Source organism: Blennius ocellaris, assembly GCF_963422515.1.
Source record: "Blennius ocellaris genome assembly, chromosome: 13".
In the NCBI taxonomy this organism is placed as follows: Eukaryota; Metazoa; Chordata; class Actinopteri; order Blenniiformes; family Blenniidae; genus Blennius; species Blennius ocellaris.
This window is the reverse complement of record NC_137662.1, coordinates 1,341,289-1,367,846: the sequence shown is the minus strand read 5'-3', so window position 1 is coordinate 1,367,846 and position 26,558 is coordinate 1,341,289. Positions and strand designations below refer to the sequence as shown.

Here is a 26,558-nt window from a genome sequence, read left to right as displayed (position 1 = left end):
TACACTAATGTAATACACACTGCATGGTGAGAGAGGGGCGAGCTACACTAATGCAATACACACTGCATGGTGAGAGAGGGGCGAGCTACACTAATGTAATACACACTGCGTGGTGAGAGAGGGGCGAGCTACACTAATGTAATACACTGTGTGGTGAGAGAGGGGTGAGCTACACTAATGTAATACACTGCGTGGTGAGAGAGGGGCGAGCTACACTAATGTAATACACTGCGTGGTGAGAGAGGGGCGAGCTACACTAATGTAATACACTGCGTGGTGAGAGAGGGGCGAGCTACACTAATGTAATACACACTGCATGGTGAGAGAGGGGCGAGCTACACTAATATAATACACACTGCGTGGTGAGAGAGGGGTGAGCTACACAAATGTAATACACACTGCGTGGTGAGAGAGGGGCGAGCTACACTAATGTAACACACACTGCGTGGTGAGAGAGGGGCGAGCTACACTAATGTAATACACACTGCGTGGTGAGAGAGGGGCGAGCTACACTAATGTAATACACACTGCGTGGTGAGAGAGGGGCGAGCTACACTAATGTAACACACACTGCATGGTGAGAGAGGGGCGAGCTACACTAATACAATACACACTGCATGGTGAGAGAGGGGCGAGCTACACTAATGTAACACACACTGCATGGTGAGAGAGGGGTGAGCTACACTAATGCAATACACACTGCATGGTGAGAGAGGGGCGAGCTACACTAATGCAATACACACTGCATGGTGAGAGAGGGGCGAGCTACACTAATGCAATACACACTGCATGGTGAGAGAGGGGCGAGCTACACTAATATAATACACACTGCATGGTGAGAGAGGGGTGAGATCAGGTAGATGCTTCATCTGTGTTGGTCAGATTTTATTGTCAGTGGTTGGTTTAGAAAATGTAGTGACATTGATACCTAGATATTTAAATCCTGTGCTTGAACATGTAACAGGAAGTGAGGATGCTCTTGGCAGTGTTGGGCAACTTACTTTAAATTAGTTACTCAGTTGCAGTTACTAGTTATTACTTTCAAAAGTAACTCAGTTGCTTTAAGTTACTCGTTACTTTCAAAGTAACTAGTTACGAGGGAAAGTAACTTAATTTTTTAAACTCCAAATTCTCTTATGAATGCCTTGCCTCCCCAACAGGCCTCTGGCTTGCTTACATGGAAGTCCTACCCTACCACACCTTGTGACTTGAACGTGTAATGGCCAGAGAATGATGAAATGACTGGAAATACATTTTAACTTAAGTCTGTTTTCCTCTTATTTATTTTATCCTACTGTTTTAATTCATTTCTATTGTTTCCAACCTTCTACAGACATTATGTTGGGGGTGTCGTGGCGTAGTACTCGAGTACACAACTGAAAAATGTGATCATTGTACCCAGTATCACTACGCTGAAGCAGTGGATCAACAAAACACAACATACAGTGTGTTGAGACGTTTGACAGGCACATTTATTGTAGCCATTGAAACAGGTAGAAACATTTAGCAGCTGCAGGAATAATCAATCAAAGTGCATATCTGGTCCAATAGATGGTTTCAACATAAACACAGTGAGGTTCATCTGTTCTTTTGAACCTGAATTCATCCACTCGTCGTGCTGTCACTGATACATCCAGCCACTAGAGGGCGGCGTTCCCCTCCAGTTGTATGTGATTGCATGGAGCTGGAGGAGAGTAAGACCAGATGGGAGCCACGATGCTACCGAGTGTTTATTCAAAGTTATCAAAGAACCAGACTTTCTTCAGCATTCAGAGAAACATCACAACTTGTACGTCACTGCGTCACGTGTGCTTCACGGTTACCACGGTAACTGTCGTTCTGAGTTATGCACGTGAAGTAACGAGTAACGAGCCTTTTAGATCGCAGTAATGATAAACGCGTTACTGGTTTTGACAAAGTAATTAGTTACAGCACTTAATGCAAAAGTAACGTAGTTACTGTAACGCGTTACTTAATAACGCGTTAGTCCCAACACTGCTTGTAGATCTCAAACCGGCTGGTTCACAGGATGTTTATGTCCCAGGTAGCAGACAGGACCCAAGTGCAGGACTCTGAGGCAGGCTGAGTTCAATCAAGTCTTTATTCACAAAGACAGTACAGACCGACATGAGATGCAGGTTGCTCCTCAACCTGAGGTGCAGCAGACCTGGACTCCAGACAGCGAACAGGACGGACCAGACATGGATGAGTAACAGACCAACAGAGACAAACACACAGACAGGACATATATAGCCGGCATGGTGATGACAAACTGGTTAGAGGTGTGGAACAGGACCGCCCAGACATGTGGCCCGCCCACTCTTAAAGGGAGATCCTCAGCCTGGTCCCTGACAGTTTAAAGGACCATATTGTCTATATTTCATGTTCCACAGTCCCTCCTCTGCTCATGTGGAATAATAATGTAGATGATCCAGTAGAAACACTCACAACTAGTGAAATTCTAGTATTTCTTGGACTGAGCTGACGTCACCTCATGATGGTGGTTCTCAGCTCCTCCACCTCCTCCACCCTCACGGAGACTGCAGCCCAGCCCACAGCCGCCTCCTCCACCCCCTGGGTGACGTAGCCAGCAGCTCACCTGGTAGTTGTAGTAATGTACTGACACATCTCGGCCCTCCTTAGTCTTTTATTGTGGGAATAGCAGCAGGTTTCAAGAGGAGCTTCTGAGGAAGTCCAGTTTCAAAGTACCGTAGTTCTGGAAGCTTCTTTGGTGAAGAGTCGCTCACAAACAAACATTGTTTGTGGAAAAGAACAACAAGTCCAGCCACATTGGCCGCTGTGCTTCTTCTTCCACAAGACAAATAGTGAGGAACCATACTGGTACCTGAAAACACGTTTTCTACAGTGGACATGAAGGTGAAAACACATTTTCTCCAGTGGACATGAAGGTGAAAACACATTTTCTCCAGTGGACATGAAGGTGAAAACACATTTTCTCCAGTGGACATGATGGTGAAAACACATTTTCTCCAGTGGACATGGAGGTGAAAACACATTTTCTCCAGTGGACATGATGGTGAAAACACATTTTCTCCAGTGGACATGAAGGTGAAAACACATTTTCTCCAGTGGACATGATGGTGAAAACACATTTTCTCCAGTGGACATGAAGGTGAAAACACATTTTCTCCAGTGGACATGATGGTGAAAACACATTTTCTCCAGTGGACATGAAGGTGAAAACACATTTTCTCCAGTGGACATGATGGTGAAAACACATTTTCTCCAGTGGACATGAAGGTGAAAACACACTTTCTCCAGTGGACATGAAGGTGAAAACACATTTTCTCCAGTGGACATGGAGGTGAAAACACATTTTCTCCAGTGGACATGAAGGTGAAAACACATTTTCTCCAGTGGACATGAAGGTGAAAACACATTTTCTCCAGTGGACATGAAGGTGAAAACACATTTTCTCCAGGGGACATGATGGTGAAAACACATTTTCTCCAGTGGACATGATGGTGAAAACACATTTTGTCCAGTGGACATGAAGGTGAAAACACATTTTGTCCAGTGGACATGATGGTGAAAACACTTTCTCCAGTGGACATGATGGTGAAAACACATTTTCTCCAGTGGACATGAAGGTGAAAACACATTTTCTCCAGTGGACATGAAGGTGAAAACACATTTTCTCCAGTGGACATGAAGGTGAAAACACATTTTCTCCAGTGGACATGAAGGTGAAAACACATTTTCTCCAGTGGACATGAAGGTGAAAACACATTTTCTCCAGTGGACATGGAGGTGAAAACACATTTTCTCCAGTGGACATGAAGGTGAAAACACATTTTCTCCAGTGGACATGAAGGTGAAAACACATTTTCTCCAGTGGACATGAAGGTGAAAACACATTTTCTCCAGTGGACATGATGGTGAAAACACATTTTCTCCAGTGGACATGAAGGTGAAAACACATTTTCTCCAGTGGACATGATGGTGAAAACACATTTTCTCCAGTGGACATGAAGGTGAAGACACATTTTCTCCAGTGGACATGAAGGTGAAAACACATTTTCTCCAGTGGACATGAAGGTGAAAACACATTTTCTCCAGTGGACATGAAGGTGAAAACACATTTTATCCAGTGGACATGAAGGTGAAAACACATTTTCTCCAGTGGACATGGAGGTGAAAACACATTTTCTCCAGTGGACATGATGGTGAAAACACATTTTCTCCAGTGGACATGAAGGTGAAAACACATTTTCTCCAGTGGACATGATGGTGAAAACACATTTTCTCCAGTGGACATGAAGGTGAAAACACATTTTCTCCAGTGGACATGATGGTGAAAACACATTTTCTCCAGTGGACATGAAGGTGAAAACACATTTTCTCCAGTGGACATGATGGTGAAAACACATTTTCTCCAGTGGACATGAAGGTGAAAACACACTTTCTCCAGTGGACATGAAGGTGAAAACACATTTTCTCCAGTGGACATGGAGGTGAAAACACATTTTCTCCAGTGGACATGAAGGTGAAAACACATTTTCTCCAGTGGACATGAAGGTGAAAACACATTTTCTCCAGTGGACATGAAGGTGAAAACACATTTTCTCCAGGGGACATGATGGTGAAAACACATTTTCTCCAGTGGACATGATGGTGAAAACACATTTTGTCCAGTGGACATGAAGGTGAAAACACATTTTGTCCAGTGGACATGATGGTGAAAACACTTTCTCCAGTGGACATGATGGTGAAAACACATTTTCTCCAGTGGACATGAAGGTGAAAACACATTTTCTCCAGTGGACATGAAGGTGAAAACACATTTTCTCCAGTGGACATGAAGGTGAAAACACATTTTCTCCAGTGGACATGAAGGTGAAAACACATTTTCTCCAGTGGACATGAAGGTGAAAACACATTTTCTCCAGTGGACATGGAGGTGAAAACACATTTTCTCCAGTGGACATGAAGGTGAAAACACATTTTCTCCAGTGGACATGAAGGTGAAAACACATTTTCTCCAGTGGACATGAAGGTGAAAACACATTTTCTCCAGTGGACATGATGGTGAAAACACATTTTCTCCAGTGGACATGAAGGTGAAAACACATTTTCTCCAGTGGACATGATGGTGAAAACACATTTTCTCCAGTGGACATGAAGGTGAAAACACATTTTCTCCAGTGGACATGATGGTGAAAACACATTTTCTCCAGTGGACATGAAGGTGAAAACACATTTTCTCCAGTGGACATGGAGGTGAAAACACATTTTCTCCAGTGGACATGAAGGTGAAAACACATTTTCTCCAGTGGACATGAAGGTGAAAACACATTTTCTCCAGTGGACATGAAGGTGAAAACACATTTTCTCCAGTGGACATGAAGGTGAAAACACATTTTCTCCAGTGGACATGATGGTGAAAACACATTTTCTCCAGTGGACATGAAGGTGAAAACACATTTTCTCCAGTGGACATGATGGTGAAAACACATTTTCTCCAGTGGACATGAAGGTGAAAACACATTTTCTCCAGTGGACATGATGGTGAAAACACATTTTCTCCAGTGGACATGATGGTGAAAACACATTTTTGTCTCAACATCCAGTTAAACTCCGTCGTTACAGTAATGATTCTGCCCCGGTGAGACCGCTTGCTGACGGATGGACGTCTTGTTTATCTGGTCACCGAGCAACCGCCGAGTCGAACGCCCCCAGTGGCTGCGTGGGTCATCACAATCTCTCTTCACGCCCACCTGGTGGTCACATCGAGTCATTGCACTCTCCCTCCACGCGCCGCCGTGCGCCCCTAGTGGTCATCACGGTCACTGCCCCGAACCAGACGCCTGCCTCCCCCTGGTGTCCGTTCGAGGTCATTACACCCCCTGACACTGACCCTCCAAGGTCCGCCTCCACCTGGTGGACACTCGTGGTCATTACATCCCCACTCACACACACACACACACACACACACACACACACACACACACACACACACACACACACACACACACACACACACACACACACACACACACACACACACACACACTATTTCTTTGTACATAGTGTTGCTGTTAGTAGATTAGATCTCATGTTAGATGACATTTGTAACTTGATTGTGATGGTTTAGGAAATCATTTCTGAATAATTTCTGAATTAATTTATTCTTGTGAATAAACGCCTTTTAGCTGAATTGATCAATTCCTGGTAATTATTGTGTATTAATTGTTGACAATTCACTGGTTTGTAACAGTCTGTGCTCGAATCTCACACCTTCCCTGTTATTTAAGATTGTTATATTTTACAGAGGAATATTAACTAACTTAAATAACCCTTTTTACAAATGAGACTGATATTTTGGTATTAGCTATTTCCTGTTTAGCTGGTGGTGCCCCAATTTCATTATTATTTGATCAATAACAAATGTATTCAAATTAATAATTTTTCATTAATAAATTATTTTTGATTATTTATTCACTTTTAAGTAATTACTCAATTACTTTAAGAGTTCTTAATGAGTAATTGACCATTTACGTCCATTAATAATTAAAAATTTTCATAAATGACTTCCAGTGATGTATTACTTTCAGTAATCTTTTACTTACAGTAATTTCAATGCTAATAACCAAGCATCGATCTTTAATCATTAATGATAATATTAATTACAACAACAACAACAATAATAATAATTCTTCCCTGTGTCTGGATTTAAAGGCGATTGCCAAAGACTCGTCTTGAGGAATCTGCCAGTTGAGCCTCTGTACCTGAGAGGGGCTTTTCCTGTGGTATTTTCAGGATTCCTCTCGAATAAGTTTTTTTTCACAACTTGACTCAGACATGAAGCCTCTCACTTGTTAATCATGGTCACACACACATTCAAACACACCCCAGTGGAGGCGTCTGCCATGCAGCACCCAGGTTGTCCACTGGGGGCCGTTTTGGGATCAGCATGTTGCTCAAGGACACTTAGACATGTGGACAATGGAGACGGGAAGTCTAAGCTGCAGCCTTCAGATTGAGAGATGAGCAGCCAACCAGCTCCAGTTGCCTGACAGTGAGATAAAAACCGTCTCAGCTCCATAACGATGTCTGTGGTGGAGTATGAGGAGAAGATCAGAGACATGAAGGCTACGAGCCAACGAGTTACAATAAAACTGTGGTCAATCAAGTTTACGACTGCTGCCAGCTGCAACTGTCCTCAAGTCTGGAGGAAAAGAAACGACCACAGTCAGAAGAGGACGACTCCAACAGTATGCCAGGGAGGAAGCTCATGTAGAGCTGCTTGAGGGTCCCAAACACTTCGTCAGCATCCCGAGTCCACTTGAAGGGAGTGGAAGTAGAGGCCAGTTGAGTGAGGGGGCGGGGCTACCAGGCTGTAGTCTCGCGTGAATCACCTCTGGAAACTGGCGGCAGCTGCTTCCGAGTAGTGGCTAGGGCCAGTCCGCATGGGAAACCCATTTCTCAGCTTTTGTGAACAGTTTGTTCTGCAGGAGGCACTGCAGCACTAGTTGGACATGTTGGACATCTTTCTTAGTTACAAAGGAAAACCCTGCTCCAAGAAGAGGAGGGTGGATGAGACCTGCAGAGAGGAACTCCTGGATGTTCCTCTCCAGCGCCTCTCATGGCTGGACCAGGTGTACATCAACTGGAGGGCAGGGGGCATCAGGGAGCAGATTGGTCACACAGTCTTCAAGCTTGGCAGGGGGTAGAGAGGTTGCTCGTTGTCTATAGAGACCTCCCTGAGATCGTGATTCTCTGATGTGCCAGAAGACGATCCGTCCTTCGGGGAGGTGACCTGAAAAGCCGGAGGATGGCGGAATGGATCGGAAGTGTTCGGATTTATACACGGCCCCATTGACAAAAGTTGTGGATGGTACTGAAAGAACTGTAACCAACAGTTGTGATTTCTCATCACCCCTCCATTGAGGTACTTAGCACAATGGAATGGGTCGGATAAGGCGGAGCTACAGCGCGGCCTCTGCTGATTGGTCAGTGAGGATCGTCACTCTGGACAAGCAGCAATATTCAAATATCTCCTTGCATTATAAACCCTCTGTTGCTGTTCCCCGCTGCTTTGTGCTCATTGGTTGTTAGTGAACTGGTTTATTGAAATGTAGCGCTCCACTGCCCCCTGGTGTTCAGACGAGGTGTAGACGCTCCTCTCAGTAACAGGAGGCGGAGCTTCAGCAGGAGCTGGACGCTGCTGTTCAAAAGGAGAAAGTTAAGCTATGTAATGGAGAACGAGCCTCACGGCTGCAGTTTGGACGGGCATCTCAGCATCAGCCACAACTTCTGCATTTTCGCCCAGCTCCTGTTGCACAATGACATCACATACTTGCGTCGTTCACAATCCTGCCTACGTTTTAGCCGTCCTCTCTGTGGTGGGTACCGACTCACCTTGTCTTGCCTTGCCCTGCCTCACCTTGCCCCATTCTTCCCCACCCCACCTTGTCCCACCTCGCCCCACCTCGCCCCACTCCATCCCATCTCTTCCCACCCTGTCCCACCTCGCCTCGCCCCACCCCGCCCCAGCTCATCCCACCCCGTCCTTCCTCGCCCCGACCCCCCCTCACCTCACTCCGTCCTGCCCTGCCCCATGCCTTGCTTTACCCCACCCCACTCTTTCCCATCCCGCCCCACCTCGTCCTACCTCATCCGACCTCGTCCCACCCCATCCTGCCCCGTCCTACCTCATCCCACCTCGTCCCACCCCATCCTGCCCCGTCCTACCTCATCCCACCTCGTGTGTGACGGAGGCTTCAGGCAGAGTGCAGACAGTGACAGTGAAAATACTCCCACTGGGCCGTGTCTCCTCAGCCAGGTGAGGCCCAGCACCACAGGTGTGTAAGGAGAAGGAAGGACAACAGTAACCCACTGAGCCCCCAGACAGTAACCCACTGAGCCCCCGTGACAGTAACCCACTGAGCCCCCAGACAGTAACCCACTGAGCCCCCAGACAGTAACCCACTGAACCCCCCAGACAGTAACCCACTGAGCCCCCAGACAGTAACCCACTGAGCCCCCGTGACAGTAACCCACTGAGCCCCCGTGACAGTAACCCACTGAGCCCCCAGACAGTAACCCACTGAACCCCCCAGACAGTAACCCACTGAGCCCCCAGACAGTAACCCACTGAGCCCCCAGACAGTAACCCACTGAGCCCCCGTGACAGTAACCCACTGAACCCCCCAGACAGTAACCCACTGAACCCCCAGACAGTAACCCACTGAACCCCCCAACAGTAACTCTCTGAGCCCCCTGACAGTAATCCACTGAGCCACACTGACATTAACCCACTGAGCCCCCCCAACAGTAAAGCCTGAGCCCCTCTGAGAGTTACCCACTAAATCCTTCCTGAGAGTAACCCACTGAGCCCCCCCCAACAGGAACCCACTGAGCCCCACCGACAGTAACCCACTGAGCCCCCCCCAACAGGAACCCACTGAGCCCCACCGACAGTAGCTCTCTGAGCTCCCCCTGAGAGTAACCCACTACATCCTTCCTGAGAGTAACCCACTGCGCCCCCTAAAACTGGAGATCCTTTTTACAGAGAGGAGAACGCAGCTGAAGGCTCCTGGGTCAGCTGGGTCCGCGGGGGCCAGAGAGTTCTGCTGGTCCAGAAGACCAAGAGGCCGAGGAGGAGATGGACTAAAAGTCCAAAGTCTAAAAGAGCTTAACATCGTTGATCACATTCACCCATTCACACACTAATGGAGACTGCGGCCATGCAAGGCAACGTGACTCCACTGGGAATCAAACCTACAACCTTGGCATTGAGAGACGACCGCTCTACCAAGCGATTCCCGCCATACCGTATGTGTGAGGAATATATGAAGTGTGTATTCAGGAGTGTGTCTGTCTCCTTCTAGGCATCACACTGCCCTCGGCCTTCTCTGCCATCTACTTCCTGCTCTTCATGGGTGTGTGCACCTGGTGGGCGTGTCACCTTCCCATCAGCCACCTGGGCTTCAACGCGCTGTGTGTGATGGTGGGCTTCTTCACCGCTGGTCACATGGTGTGTCTGTACCTGTACCAGAGTCTGCTGGCCCAGGCCCTGTTCCCCCCCCACAGCCTGTGGGCCAGGTGAGACCAGCGACCAGTGAGCCCCAGGGAGTGATCACACACCAAGACAGTCACTCCTCATTCACTCCCTCTGACCACCACCAACCACTCACTCTCTCACCCTCTGACCACCACCAACCACTCTCTCACTACATTCACCCTCTGACCACCACCACCAACCACTCACTCTCTCACTCTGTGACCACCAACAACCTCTCACTCTCTCACTCTCTGACCACCACCAACCACTCTCTCTCTCACTACATTCACCCTCTGACCACCACCACCAACCACTCACTCTCTCACTCTGTGACCACCAACAACCTCTCACTCTCTCACTCTCTGACCACCACCAACCACTCACTCTCTGACCACCAACAACCTCTCACTCTCTCACTCTCTGACCACCACCAACCACTCACTCTCTGACCACCACCAACCACTCACTCTCTCACTCTCTGACCACCACCAACCACTCACTCTCTCACTCTCTGACCACCACCAACCACTCACTCTCTCACTCTCTGACCACCACCAACCACTCACTCTCTCACTCTCTGACCACCACCAACCACTCACTCTCTCACTCTCTGACCACCACCAACCACTCACTCTCTCACTCTCTGACCACCACCAACCACTCACTCTCTAACCACCACCAACCACTCACTCTCTCAGCCTCTGACCACCACCAACCACTCACTCTCTCACTCTCTGACCACCACCAACCACTCACTCTCTCACTCTCTGACCACCACCAACCACTCACTCTCTGACCACCACCAACCACTCTCTCTCTCACTACATTCACCCTCTGACCACCACCAACCACTCACTCTCTCACTACATTCACCCTCTGACCACCACCAACCACTCACTCTCTCACTACATTCACCCTCTGACCACCACCAACCACTCACTCTCTCACTACATCCACCCTCTGACCACCACCAACCACTCACTCTCTCACTACATTCACCCTCTGACCACCACCAACCACTCACTCTCTCTCTCACTACATTCACCCTCTGACCACCACCAACCACTCACTCTCTCACTACATTCACCCTCTGACCACCACCAACCACTCACTCTCTCACTACATTCACCCTGTGGAGCAGAGTAGTGAGTAGTGAAACAGAGTAGTGAGAGGTGGAGCAGAGTAGTGAGTAGTGAAACAGAGTAGTGAGAGGTGGAGCAGAGTAGTGAGAGGTGGAGCAGAGTAGTGAGTAGTGAAGCAGAGTAGTGAGAGATGGAGCAGAGTAGTGAGTAGTAAAACAGAGTAGTGAGAGGTGGAGCAGAGTAGTGAGAGGTGGAGCAGAGTAGTGAGTAGTGAAGCAGAGTAGTGAGAGGTGGAGCAGAGTAGTGAGTAGTGAAAGAGTAGTGAGAGGTGGAGCAGAGTAGTGAGTAGTGAAGCAGAGTAGTGAGAGGTGGAGCAGAGTAGTGAGAGGTGGAGCAGAGTAGTGAGTAGTGAAGCAGAGTAGTGAGAGGTGGAGCAGAGTAGTGAGAGGTGGAGCAGAGTAGTTAGTAGTGGAGCAGAGTAGTGAGAGGTGGAGCAGAGTAGTGAGTAGTGGAGCAGAGTAGTGAGAGGTGGAGCAGAGTAGTGAAAGGTAGAGCAGAGTAGTGAGAGGTGGAGCAGAGTAGTGAGAGGTGGAGCAGAGTAGTGAGTAGTGGAGCAGAGTAGTGAGTAGTGAAGCAGAGCAGTGAGAGGTGGAGCAGAGTAGTGAGTGGTGGAGCAGAGTAGTGAGAGGTAGAGCAGAGTAGTGAAAGGTAGAGCAGAGTAGTGAGAGGTGGAGCAGAGTAGTGAGAGGTGGAGCAGAGTAGTGAGTAGTGGAGCAGAGTAGTGAGTAGTGAAGCAGAGTAGTGAGAGGTGGAGCAGAGTAGTGAGAGGTGGAGTAGAGTAGTGAGTAGTGAAGCAGAGTAGTGAGAGGTGGAGCAGAGTAGTTAGTAGTGGAGCAGAGTAGTGAGAGGTGGAGCAGAGTAGTGAGTAGTGGAGCAGAGTAGTGAGAGGTGGAGCAGAGTAGTGAGAGGTGGAGCAGAGTAGTGAGACGTAGAGCAGAGTAGTGAGAGGTGGAGCAGAGTAGTGAGAGGTGGAGCAGAGTAGTGAGAGGTGGAGCAGAGTAGTGAGTAGTGGAGCAGAGTAGTGAGTAGTGAAGCAGAGTAGTGAGAGGTGGAGCAGAGTAGTGAGAGGTGGAGCAGAGTAGTGAGTAGTGAAGCAGAGTAGTGAGAGGTGGAGCAGAGTAGTGAGAGGTGGAGCAGAGTAGTGAGAGGTGGAGCAGAGTAGTGAGTAGTGAAGCAGAGTAGTGAGAGGTGGAGCAGAGTAGTGAGAGGTGGAGCAGAGTAGTGAGAGGTGGAGCAGAGTAGTGAGAGGTAGAGCAGAGTAGTGAGAGGTAGAGCAGAGTAGTGAGAGGTGGAGCAGAGTAGTGAGAGGTGGAGCAGAGTAGTGAGAGGGCAGTGAGGGTGGAGGTTTCAAGCTCATTTTCAAGAACCAGGTACAGATTATATTCCCTCTCGAACGTGATTCCTCTTAATCGTGATTGTTAGGCTGCTGCACATATAGCCTGTATATTACCTTGATGTGCTTTCTGTTCTCTTCTGTTCTCTCCTGCTCTCTGCAGACTGTTTGGTTTGAAGGACATCATCGTACCAGGAAACTGCTCTCTGCCCTTTGACCTCAACCTCAATGCCGCTCATGATTGGCCGGTTTATGTGAACCCTGGAATCCTGTTCTTCCTTTACATGACCACCGTGACTGTTCTCAAAACTGGATATCGTGCAACAGCAAATCAGGTACCATCCACCTGTCCCCAGGTACCATCCACCTGTCCCCAGGTACCATACACCTGTCCCCAGGTATCATCCATCTGTCCCCAGGTATCATCCACCTGTCCCCAGGTGCCATCCACCTGTCCCCAGGTGCCATACACCTGTCCCCAGGTATCATCCATCTGTCCCCAGGTATCATCCACCTGTCCCCAGGTACCATCCACCTGTCCCCAGGTACCATCCACCTGTCCCCAAGTACCATCCACCTGTCCCCTGGTATCATCCACCTGTCCCCAGGTATCATCCACCTGTCCCCAGGTGCCATCCACCTGTCCCCAGGTACCATACAGGTACCATCCACCTGTCCCCAGGTACCATCCACCTGTTCCCAAGTACCATTCACCTGTCCCCAGGTATCATCCACCTGTCCCCAGGTACCATCCACCTGTCCCCAGGTACCATACAGGTACCATCCACCTGTCCCCAGGTATCATCCACCTGTCCCCAGGCACCATACACCTATTCCCAGGTACCATCCACCTGTCCCCAGGTACCATCCACCTGTCCCCAGGTACCATACAGGTACCATCCACCTGTCCCCAGGTACCATACACCTGTCCCCAGGTACCATACAGGTACCATCCACCTGTCCCCAGGTACCATACAGGTACCATCCACCTGTCCCCAGGTACCATACAGGTACCACCCACCTGTCGTCCACACTGATCTGTGGATTAACACAGATCAGATCTTTGTTTGTACCAGGTGAACACAGTCCGTACCAGGTGTCAGACCAAGGGGGGTTGTGTTCAGGGAACCACAGTGCATGTTTGTTTGTGGGACTGTGGGAGGAATCCCACACAGGAGAAGATGCATACTGCACACAAAAAGAGCCCAGCTGGACTTGGAACCCACAACTTCTTGCAGTGAGGGGAGGGCGCTCACCACTGCTCCACCAAACCACTGTACAGGAACTAAAACATGGTGGTCTGATGAGCTGTAGAGAGGAGCAGCTGTGGTCCAGGAAGTACTGAGACGTTTCTAAGATTTACACTTTGTTCTTTTATCCCATTTTACTGAGAACTTTAGTTATCTGGGTTCTGACAATCCGTCTATATTACTCTATGAATATTCCTGTGACTGTTCCCTAGTGATCAGTACTCTTGGTGTGTCTTTCCAGAACGAGGAGGTGCAGCAGAAGGAGAACAGTGAAGAGTTGAAGGAAGAGCTTCTGGAGCTGAGATCGTGGAGCCAACAGAAAGAGGAGGACTATGACGACGATGCTCAGGTAAGGTCCTGCTCTACATGAGACCAACTTCCTGTTCAGCCAGAACAAGTTCCTGCTCAATCCAGATCAACTTTTTATGTTTCAGCCGAGTTTCAAACTGAAAACTGAAGTCTTTCATCTTTTAAATGTTAAAATCTTCAGTGATACAAGTTGATTTCACTGTGGTTTTCTTTGTTTCAGCTCGTTCTGCTTTCAGTGACTTCAGAGGGAGGAAGAACCCAGTCTGGAGACTGTCCTGGTACACACACACACACACACACACACACACACACACACACACACACACACACACACACACACACTACAACACTGAGTGTTGTAGTGAGTGTTGTAGTGAGTGTTGCAGTGAGTGTTGACGTGGTTGCTGGTTGTAGTGAGTGTTGTAGTGAGTGTTGTAGTGAGTGTTGGCGTGGTTGCTGGTTGTAGTGAGTGTTGTAGTGAGTGTTGTAGTGAGTGTTCCAGTGAGTGTTGACGTGGTTGCTGGTTGTAGGGAGTGTTGCAGTGAGTGTTGCAGTGAGTGTTGACGTGGTTGCTGGTTGTAGTGAGTGTTGCAGTGAGTGTTGTAGTGAGTGTTGACGTGGTTGCTGGTTGTAGTGAGTGTTGCAGTGAGTGTTGTAGTGAGTGTTGACGTGGTTGCTGGTTGTAGTGAGTGTTGCAGTGAGTGTTGCAGTGAGTGTTGTAGTGAGTGTTGACGTGGTTGCTGGTTGTAGGGAGTGTTGCAGTGAGTGTTGCAGTGAGTGTTGACGTGGTTGCTGGTTGTAGTGAGTGTTGCAGTGAGTGTTGTAGTGAGTGTTGACGTGGTTGCTGGTTGTAGTGAGTGTTGTAGTGAGTGTTGTAGTGAGTGTTGTAGTGAGTGTTGCAGTGAGTGTTGTAGTGAGTGTTGACGTGGTTGCTGGTTGTAGTGAGTGTTGTAGTGAGTGTTGTAGTGAGTGTTGCAGTGAGTGTTGTAGTGAGTGTTGTAGTGAGTGTTGACGTGGTTGCTGGTTGTAGTAAGTGTTGCAGTGAGTGTTGTAGTGAGTGTTGCAGTGAGTGTTGACGTGGTTGCTGGTTGTAGTGAGTGTTGCAGTGAGTGTTACAGTGAGTGTTGTAGTGAGTGTTGATGTGGTTGCTGGTTGCAGTGAGTGTTGTAGTGAGTGTTGATGTGGTTGCTGGTTGTAGTGAGTGTTGTAGTGAGTGTTGTAATGAGTGTTGATGTGGTTGCTGGTTGTAGTGAGTGTTGTAGTGAGTGTTGTAGTGAGTGTTGATGTGGTTGCTGGTTGTAGTGAGTGTTGTAGTGAGTGTTGCAGTGAGTGTTGTAGTGAGTGTTGTAGTGAGTGTTGACGTGGTTGCTGGTTGTAGTGAGTGTTGCAGTGAGTGTTGACGTGGTTGCTGGTTGTAGTGAGTGTTGTAGGGAGTGTTGCAGTGAGTGTTGTAGTGAGTGTTGTAGTGAGTGTTGACGTGGTTGCTGGTTGTAGTGAGTGTTGCAGTGAGTGTTGTAGTGAGTGTTGTAGTGAGTGTTGACGTGGTTGCTGGTTGTAGTGAGTGTTGTAGTGAGTGTTCCAGTGAGTGTTGACGTGGTTGCTGGTTGTAGGGAGTGTTGCAGTGAGTGTTGCAGTGAGTGTTGACGTGGTTGCTGGTTGTAGTGAGTGTTGCAGTGAGTGTTGTAGTGAGTGTTGACGTGGTTGCTGGTTGTAGTGAGTGTTGTAGTGAGTGTTGCAGTGAGTGTTGTAGTGAGTGTTGACGTGGTTGCTGGTTGTAGTGAGTGTTGTAGTGAGTGTTGTAGTGAGTGTTGCAGTGAGTGTTGACGTGGTTGCTGGTTGTAGGGAGTGTTGCAGTGAGTGTTGCAGTGAGTGTTGACGTGGTTGCTGGTTGTAGTGAGTGTTGCAGTGAGTGTTGATGTGAGTGTTGCAGTGAGTGTTGTAGTGAGTGTTGTAGTGAGTGTTGACGTGGTTGCTGGTTGTAGTGAGTGTTGCAGTGAGTGTTGATGTGAGTGTTGCAGTGAGTGTTGCAGTGAGTGTTGTAGTGAGTGTTGTAGTGAGTGTTGTAGTGAGTGTTGCAGTGAGTGTTGTAGTGAGTGTTGTAGTGAGTGTTGTAGTGAGTGTTGCAGTGAGTGTTGCAGTGAGTGTTGATGTGAGTGTTGCAGTGAGTGTTGCAGTGAGTGTTGTAGTGAGTGTTGTAGTGAGTGTTGTAGTGAGTGTTGCAGTGAGTGTTGCAGTGAGTGTTGCAGTGAGTGTTGCAGTGAGTGTTGCAGTGAGTGTTGCAGTGAGTGTTGCAGTGAGTGTTGATGTGGTTCCCTTTTGCAGTGGAAATGGACATGGTTGTTCGTTGCAGTGTGATGATGTGACTATGATTGCCGTTGCAGGTGACCCCCCCCCAGCCCGCAGGGCTCCGAGTGAGAGCCCCCTCCACCTGCTGGGCAAGGTAGTGATGCAGCAGAGCTACGTCTGTGCTCTCATCGCCATGATGGTAAACCTCTGTCTGCAGCCGCTCCGTCACACCAGACAACTTTGTTCTTCACACATGAGAAACTTTAGTTGCAGCTTTCCAGTGTTCATTCACATTCTTCACATTCATTCATTCATTCATCCATTCATCCATCCATTCATGCATTCATGCATTCATTCATTCATTCATTCATTCATTCATTCAGTCACTAAATTAATTATTAATAAGTCAATCATCAATTTGTCCAGAAACAATGAAGCATCAGGCAAACAGATGTCTGAACAGAGAAAACTTCATAAGATCAGAACTGTGAAACAGTGAACAGGATGCCGACTCCACCTGACTCCACCTGACTCCACCTGACCCCACCTGACCCCACCTGACCCCACCTGACCCCACCTGACTACACCTGACTCCACCTGACTCCACCTGACCCCACCTGACTCCATCTGACTCCACCTGACTCCACCTGACCCCACCTGATTCCACCTGACTCCACCTGACCCCACCTGATTCCACCTGACTCCACCTGACTCCACCTGACCCCACCTGATTCCACCTGACTCCACCTGACCCCACCTGATTCCACCTGACTCCACCTGACTCCACCTGACCCCACCTGACCCCACCTGACTCCACCTGACCCCACCTGACCCCACCTGACCCCACCTGACTACACCTGACTCCACCTGACTCCATCTGACCCCACCTGACTCCATCTGACTCCACCTGACCCTACCTGACCCTACCTGACCCCACCTGATTCCACCTGACTCCACCTGACTCCACCTGACCCCACCTGACCCCACCTGACTCCACCTGACCCCACCTGACTCCATCTGACTCCACCTGACTCCACCTGACTACACCTGACTCCACCTGACTCCATCTGACTCCACCTGACTCCACCTGACTCCACCTGACTCCACCTGACCCCACCTGACTCCACCTGACCCCACCTGACTCCACCTGACTCCACCTGACCCCACCTGACCCCACCTGACTCCACCTGACTCCACCTGACCCCACCTGACTCCATCTGACTCCACCTGACCCTACCTGACCCTACCTGACCCCACCTGACTCCACCTGACCCCACCTGATTCCACCTGACTCCACCTGACCCCACCTGACCCCACCTGACTCCACCTGACCCCACCTGACTCCATCTGACTCCACCTGACTCCACCTGACCCTACCTGACCCTACCTGACCCCACCTGACTCCACCTGACCCCACCTGACTCCACTTGACTCCACCTGACCCCACCTGACTCCATCTGACTCCACCTGACTCCACCTGACCCTACCTGACCCTACCTGACCCCACCTGACTCCACCTGACCCCACCTGACCCACCTGACCCCACCTGACTCCACCTGACTCCACCTGATTCCACCTGATTCCACCTGACTCCACCTGACTCCACCTGACTCCACCTGACCCCACCTGACTTCATCTGACTCCACCTGACTCCACCTGACCCTACCTGACCCTACCTGATCCCACCTGACTCCACCTGACCCCACCTGACTCCACTTGACTCCACCTGACCCCACCTGACTCCATCTGACTCCACCTGACTCCACCTGACCCTACCTGACCCTACCTGACCCCACCTGACTCCACCTGACCCCACCTGATTCCACCTGATTCCACCTGACTCCACCTGACTCCACCTGACTCCACCTGACCCCACCTGACTTCATCTGACTCCACCTGACTCCACCTGACCCTACCTGACCCTACCTGATCCCACCTGACTCCACCTGACCCCACCTGACTCCACTTGACTCCACCTGACCCCACCTGACTCCATCTGACTCCACCTGACTCCACCTGACCCTACCTGACCCTACCTGACCCCACCTGACTCCACCTGACCCCACCTGATTCCACCTGACTCCACCTGACTCCACCTGATTCCACCTGACCCCACCTGACCCCACCTGATTCCACCTGATTCCACCTGATTCCACCTGATTCCACCTGATTCCACCTGACTCCACCTGACTCCACCTGATTCCACCTGACTCCACCTGACTCCACCTGACCCCACCTGACCCCACCTGACTCCACCTGACCCCACCTGACCCCACCTGACCCCACCTGACTACACCTGACTCCACCTGACTCCATCTGACCCCACCTGACTCCATCTGACTCCACCTGACCCTACCTGACCCTACCTGACCCCACCTGATTCCACCTGACTCCACCTGACTCCACCTGACCCCACCTGACCCCACCTGACTCCACCTGACCCCACCTGACTCCATCTGACTCCACCTGACTCCACCTGACTACACCTGACTCCACCTGACTCCATCTGACTCCACCTGACTCCACCTGACTCCACCTGACCCCACCTGACTCCACCTGACCCCACCTGACTCCACCTGACTCCACCTGACCCCACCTGACCCCACCTGACCCCACCTGATTCCACCTGATTCCACCTGATTCCACCTGATTCCACCTGATTCCACCTGATTCCACCTGACTCCACCTGACTCCACCTGATTCCACCTGATTCCACCTGACTCCACCTGACTCCACCTGACTCCACCTGATTCCACCTGATTCCACCTGACCCCACCTGACCCCACCTGACTCCACCTGATTCCACCTGATTCCACCTGACCCCACCTAGCCTTTTCCCCCTTTCTTTGGACATAACCCACAATGTGCAGACTCCTTGTGATATTATCTTGCGTTTGCCTTCGTTGATGAACCCACATTGGTCCTGATCGATCAGATCCTGCCTCAACGTCTCTAGTCTTTTGGCTGTGATGGAGGTGTACATTGAGGAGTGACTGCAGATTCTCTATCCTTGCCCTCCTTTGGTGTGATGGAGATGATGGTCTCCTTCCCGGAGGGAGGGGGCCTACCTGATCTGAGGGTATAATCGAATGAGTCACGTAAATACTGACTTCACTCCCCCTGAACGTTTGATAGAATGAGGCTCCAAATCCATCTGCTCCAGGGGATTTCCCCGGTTCTGCTTCTTCTCTCTCTTCTATATTGCTTCAACATCTTCTTCTGTTTGGCACCTCTAGACGTCAAGTCCAGTCCTTCAGGAACTCTGTGATGTTCTCCTGCTACAGTGAATACAGTTTACTAGCATACTCCTCAAAAACCTTCTCTAGTTCTTCCCGTTTGTATAGAATTGCATTTGTGGCGGGATCCCTTATTTTATGTACGTTTGTTGAAGCTTGCTGTTTCCTTATACGTCTGGCAATGTTTTTCCTGGCTCTTGCTCCTCCCTCATAGTACGTTAGTTTACAAAACCTTGCTTTCCTTACCACCTCTTCGTACAGTATATCATCTATTTCTTTCCTTGCTTCCTGAATCTGAGTAAATACACCTTTTACTGTTTATGTTATCTTTTCATTGACCAATTTGCTTGTGATACATCTCCAATCTGATTTTGTATGACATCAGCCTTCTTCTCATCACGGCTTTCAAGGCGTCTCATAAAATTGTCGGCTCAACTTCCCCATTGTCATTTTCCTTCCTATATCTCACAATTTCCCCCTTCAATTCTGCAACCAGTCCCTTATAATTCTGTATGGAGGCGCCGGGATCGGGTAGGGGAGGGGGGGGGGGGGGCTCCCTGTCCACACGGCTTGGCGGTCCTGTTCCGGCCGTCCTCGGCTTGGTGGCTTGGGTCGCATCCTTCTCTTGTGGGCCCCTCTTGTCTGGAGGGTGGCATGGCTCTCCGGGGTGATTCACCAGGGCGTCCCAGGTCTGGGGGGCTCATTCCACGTCAATCAAATATGCGTGTTTTTCAAGTTTTGGGGGATAATTCAAGTTATCCACTTCAAAGCTAAGCTGTATGCTGCCATCTTGGTACGCACCAACCGGAAGACATCCACTGACCTTGGTGTTTGAGCTGTGTCCTCTGTGGATCCAGGTGTGGAGCATCACATACCACAGCTGGCTGACCTTCGTGCTGCTGCTTTGGGCCTGTCTCATCTGGATCCTGCGTTCCAGGTACGGTCTCCACTGAGGAGCTGAACCCGTTTTAACAGGGAATGATCTGTTTTTCACTTCTGTTGCTGGTCAGAGTGTCACCGTGACAACCAGCTGACTCTCCTTCACTTTTCCTCACAATGTCTTGTTCACAGGAGGCGGCTGAAGGTCGTTTCAGGCGGCTGAAGGTCATTTCAGGCAGCTGAAGTGCGTTTCAGCCGACTGAAGGTTGTTTCAGGCGACTGAAGGTCGTTTCAGGCGGCTGAAGTGCGTTTCAGCCGACTGAAGTGCGTTTCAGCCGACTGAAGGTCGTTTCAGCCGACTGAAGTGCGTTTCAGCCGACTGAAGGTCGTTTCAGCCGACTGAAGTGCGTTTCAGTCGACTGAAGGTCGTTTCAGGAGGCTGAAGGTCGTTTCAGGAGGCTGAAGGTCGTTTCAGCCGACTGAAGGTCGTTTCAGTCGACTGAAGGTCGTTTCAGGAGGCTGAAGGTCGTTTCAGCCGACTGAAGTGCGTTTCAGCCGACTGAAGTGCGTTTCAGTCGACTGAAGGTCGTTTCAGCCGACTGAAGTGCGTTTCAGTCAACTGAAGGTCGTTTCAGGAGGCTGAAGGTCGTTTCAGCCGACTGAAGGTCGTTTCAGTCGACTGAAGGTCGTTTCAGGAGGCTGAAGGTCGTTTCAGCCGACTGAAGTGCGTTTCAGCCGACTGAAGGTCGTTTCAGCCGACTGAAGTGCGGTTCAGCCGACTGAAGGTCGTTTCAGCCGACTGAAGGTCGTTTCAGCCAACTGAAGTGCGTTTCAGTCGACTGAAGGTCGTTTCAGGAGGCTGAAGGTCGTTTCAGTCGACTGAAGGTCGTTTCAGCCGACTGAAGTGCGTTTCAGCCGACTGAAGGTCGTTTCAGTCGACTGAAGTGCGTTTCAGCCGACTGAAGGTCGTTTCAGGAGGCTGAAGGTCGTTTCACGTGGTTGTGTCTGGTGTCTCCCTGCAGACGCCACGCGGCCTCCCTGTGCTCCCCCTTCATCCTGCTGTACGGCCTGGTCCTGTGCTGCCTGCAATACGTCTGGTCCCTGGAGCTGCAGGCGGAGCTTCCCGTTGCTGTGGGAACCATGAGCCTGAAGCAGCTGGGCCTGGACCGGAACCGCTACCCCTGCTTACGGCTCGGAGCATTGGTAGGAGTAGGATGTCAGCATTAACATCACCATTCAACTGTGGACTGCAGCATTAATATTCAACTGTAGACAGCAGCATTAATGCTAAACTGTATACATCAGCATTACCACTGAACTGCAGACAGCATGAACACTAAACTCCAGCTCCGCAGCATTAACATGTTAATGTTGATATGTGACGGTTTATTGGTGTTATTACTGATGGAATACCATACAGTATTAATGCTTTTGGAACACCACAGTGTATTAATGCTGATAGAACACCACACAGTGTTAACGCTGATGACGCACCACGGTGTTGATGCTGATGTGTGATGTGACTGTTTGCTCTTCAGCTTCTCTTCACTTTGACCTTCTGGCTGCTGCTGCGTCAGTCAGTGAAGGAGAACTTCAGCAGGAAGAGGAAGCTCAGCGCCCAGCTGCAGGAAGTCACCACTGCAGGTACACACACACACACACACACACACACACACACACACACACACACACACACACACACACACACACACACACACACGCACACACACACACACACACTCTTTGTACATAGTGTTTGCAGTTAGTAGATTAGATCTCCGTGTCAGATGACGTTTGTTACTTGATTGTGATGGTTTAATAAATCATTTCTGAATTAATTCATTATTGTAAATAAACACCTTTTAGCTGAATTGATCGATTCCTGGTCATTATTGTGCAGTTATGATTGTTGACATGGTTGTATGTGGGTCCATGTGATGTAGACATCGTCCTCCACCCTGTTGGTCCATGTGACGTAGATATTGTCCTCCACCCTGTCAGCATTGGTCCATGTGACGCATATATTGTCCTCCACTCTGTTGGTCCATGTGATGTAGATATCATCCTCCACCCTGTTGGTCCATGTGATGTAGATATCATCCTCCACCCTGTTGGTCCATGTGATGTAGATATCATCCTCCACCCTGTTGGTCCATGTGATGTAGATATCATCCTCCACCCTGTTGGTCCATGTGATGTAGATATCATCCTCCACCCTGTTGGTCCATGTGATGTAGATATCATCCTCCACCCTGTTGGTCCATGTGATGTAGATATCATCCTCCACCCTGTTGGTCCATGTGATGTAGATATCATCCTCCACCCTGTTGGTTCATGTGACGTAGATATGGTCCTCCACCCTGTTGGTCAACAACAGTAGGAACAACAGCAACAACAACAACAGTATCAATACCAACAGCAACAACAACAGTAGGAACAATAGCAACAACAACAGTATCAATGCCAACAGCAACAACAACAGTAGGAACAACAGCAACAACAACAACAGCAGGAACAACAGCAGCAGCAGCAACAACAACAACAACAGTATCAATAGCAACAACAACAGTATCAATGCCAACGGCAACAACAACAGTAGGAACAACAGCAACAACAACAACAGCAGGAACAACAGCAGCAGCAGCAACAACAACAGTATCAATAGCAACAACAACAACAACAGTAGGAACAACAGCAACAACAGTATCAATAGTAACAACAACAACAGTAGGAACAACAGCAACAACAACAACAGCAGGAACAACAGCAGCAGCAGCAACAACAACAACAACAGTATCAATAGCAACAACAACAGTATCAATGCCAACGGCAACAACAACAGTAGGAACAACAGCAACAACAACAACAGCAGGAACAACAGCAGCAGCAGCAACAACAACAACAGTATCAATAGCAACAACAACAGCATCAAGACAATAGCAACAACAACAGTATCAATACCAACAGTAACAACAACAGCAGGAACAATAGCAACAACAGTATCAATACCAACAGCAACAACAACAGTAGGAACAACAGCAACAACAGTATCAATAGTAACAACAACAACAGTAGGAACAACAGCAACAACAACAGCAGCAGCAAGAACAACAACAGTATCAATACCAACAGCAACAACAACAGTATCAATAACAACAGCAACAACAACAACAGCAGGAACAACAACAGTATCAATACCAACAGCAACAACAACAGTAGGAACAACAGCAGCAACAACAACAACAGTATCAATACCAACAGCAACAACAACAGTTGGAACAACAGCAACAACAACAACAGTATCAATAGCAACAACAGCAGAAACAATAGCAACAACAGCAGGAACAATAGCAACAACAACAGTATCAATAACAGCAAGAACACAGCAGAGCCTACTGAGTGTGTGAGGATTGTTACGTATCGACATGAACCCTGAAGTGTTGAACCTGCTGAGTGACGGCAGTGTCTCAAGTTGATCATGACTGAAACCTCCTCCTCCTCTTCCTCTTTCTCCTCCTCTTCTTCCTCCACCTCCTCTTTCTCCTCTTCTTCTTCCTCCTCCTCCTCCGGCTGCAGCAGAATCTCCTGCTAGTGACTCCGTTCTGAAGGTGTTGGGTGGGAAGGTGATGAGCTGCCATGCGAAGTACTGGATCTACGTGTGTGGAGGAATGTTCATCATGGTTTCCTTCGCTGGGAAGCTGGTGGCCTACAAGATCGTCTACATGCTACTCTTCCTGCTGTGCCTGTGTGTGTACCAGGTGAGAACATGCAGCCTCCGTCAGGTGAGAACATGTAGCCTCGGTCAGGTGAGGTCATGCAGCCTCCGTCAGGTGAGAACATGTAGCCTCGGTCAGGTGAGGTCATGCAGCCTCCGTCAGGTGAGAACATACAGCCTCCATCAGGTGAGAACATGCAGCCTACGTCAGGTGAGAACATATAGCCTCCATCAGGTGAGAACATACAGCCTCCATCAGGTGAGAACATGCAGCCTCCGTCAGGTGAGAACATACAGCCTCCATCAGGTGAGAACATGCAGCCTCCGTCAGGTGAGAACATGTAGCCTCCGTCAGGTGAGAACATGCAGCCTCCGTCAGGTGAGAACATGTAGTCTCCGTCAGGTGAGGCCATGCTGCCTCTTTTAGGTGAGAACATGTAACCTCCATCAGGTGAGGTCATGCAGCCTACGTCAGGTGAGAACATGCAGCCTCCGTCAGGTTAGGTCATCCAGCCTGCGTCAGGTGAGAACATGCAGCCTCCGTGAGGTGAGAACATGCAGCCTCCCTCAGGTGAGAACATGTAGCCTCCGTCAGGTGAGGTCATGCAGCCTCCGTCAGGTGAGAACATGCAGCCTCCGTCAGGTGAGGTCATGCAGCCTCCATCAGGTGAGAACATGCAGCCTCCGTCAGGTGAGGTCATGCAGCCTCCGTCAGGTGAGAACATACAGCCTCCATCAGGTGAGAACATGCAGCCTCCGTCAGGTGAGAACATACAGCCTCCATCAGGTGAGAACATGCAGCCTCCGTCAGGTGAGAACATGTAGCCTCCGTCAGGTGAGAACATGTAGCCTCCGTCAGGTGAGGTCATGCAGCCTCCGTCAGGTGAGAACATGCAGCCTCCGTCAGGTGAGGTCATGCAGCCTCCGTCAGGTGAGAACATACAGCCTCCATCAGGTGAGAACATGCAGCCTCCGTCAGGTGAGAACATACAGCCTCCATCAGGTGAGAACATGCAGCCTCCGTCAGGTGAGAACATGTAGCCTCCGTCAGGTGAGAACATGCAGCCTCCGTCAGGTGAGAACATGTAGTCTCCGTCAGGTGAGGCCATGCAGTCTCTTTCAGGTGAGAACATGTAACCTCCATCAGGTGAGGTCATGCAGCCTACGTCAGGTGAGAACATGCAGCCTCCGTCAGGTGAGGTCATGCAGCCTACGTCAGGTGAGAACATGCAGCCTCCGTCAGGTGAGAACAGGTCGCCTCCGTGAGGTGAGAACATGCAGCCTCCGTCAGGTGAGGTCATGCAGCCTACGTCAGGTGAGAACATGCAGCCTCCGTCAGGTGAGGTCATGCAGCCTACGTCAGGTGAGAACATGCAGCCTCCGTCAGGTGAGAACAGGTCGCCTCCGTGAGGTGAGAACAGGTCGCCTCCGTGAGGTGAGAACATGCAGCCTCCGTCAGGTGAGAACATGTAGCCTCCGTCAGGTGAGGTCATGCAGCCTACGTCAGGTGAGAACATGCAGCCTCCGTCAGGTGAGAACAGGTAGCCTCCGTCAGGTGAGAACATGCAGCCTCCGTCAGGTGAGGTCATGCAGCCTCTGTCAGGTGAGAACATGCAGCCTCCGTCAGGTGAGAAGATGTAGCCTCCGTCAGGTGAGAACATGTAGCCTCCTTCAGGTGAGAACATACAGCCTCCATCAGGTGAGAACATGCAGCCTCCGTCAGGTGAGAACATGTAGCCTCCGTCAGGTGAGAACATGCAGCCTCCGTCAGGTGAGAACATGTAGTCTCCGTCAGGTGAGGCCATGCAGTCTCTTTCAGGTGAGAACATGTAACCTCCATCAGGTGAGGTCATGCAGCCTACGTCAGGTGAGAACATGCAGCCTCCGTCAGGTGAGGTCATGCAGCCTACGTCAGGTGAGAACATGCAGCCTCCGTCAGGTGAGAACAGGTCGCCTCCGTGAGGTGAGAACAGGTCGCCTCCGTGAGGTGAGAACATGCAGCCTCCGTCAGGTGAGAACATGTAGCCTCCGTCAGGTGAGGTCATGCAGCCTACGTCAGGTGAGAACATGCAGCCTCCGTCAGGTGAGAACAGGTCGCCTCCGTGAGGTGAGAACATGCAGCCTCCGTCAGGTGAGAACATGTAGCCTCCGTCAGGTGAGGTCATGCAGCCTACGTCAGGTGAGAACATGCAGCCTCCGTCAGGTGAGAACAGGTAGCCTCCGTCAGGTGAGAACATGCAGCCTCCGTCAGGTGAGGTCATGCAGCCTCTGTCAGGTGAGAACATGCAGCCTCCGTCAGGTGAGAAGATGTAGCCTCCGTCAGGTGAGAACATGTAGCCTCCTTCAGGTGAGAACATGCAGCCTCCGTCAGGTTAGAACAT

The 26,558-nt window shown here is 49.8% G+C and overlaps 1 protein-coding gene across 4 annotated transcripts in view; it reads left to right on the top strand.

The window, feature by feature from the left end:
* piezo1 (piezo type mechanosensitive ion channel component 1 (Er blood group)) overlaps positions 1–26,558 on the top strand; it is a 218,743-nt gene that overhangs the window by 64,792 nt on the left and 127,393 nt on the right. For 3 of the 4 annotated variants that reach the window (XM_080507825.1, XM_080507824.1, XM_080507822.1), the window contains exons 6-14: positions 9,855–10,068; positions 12,666–12,837; positions 13,994–14,101; positions 14,282–14,339; positions 16,443–16,546; positions 20,441–20,520; positions 21,485–21,665; positions 22,001–22,106; positions 24,039–24,220. In XM_080507825.1, the coding sequence (XP_080363951.1) occupies positions 9,855–10,068; positions 12,666–12,837; positions 13,994–14,101; positions 14,282–14,339; positions 16,443–16,546; positions 20,441–20,520; positions 21,485–21,665; positions 22,001–22,106; positions 24,039–24,220 (1,205 nt within the window). The remainder of the gene's footprint in view (positions 1–9,854; positions 10,069–12,665; positions 12,838–13,993; positions 14,102–14,281; positions 14,340–16,442; positions 16,547–20,440; positions 20,521–21,484; positions 21,666–22,000; positions 22,107–24,038; positions 24,221–26,558) is intronic. The other variant, XM_080507823.1, reaches the window with a different exon arrangement.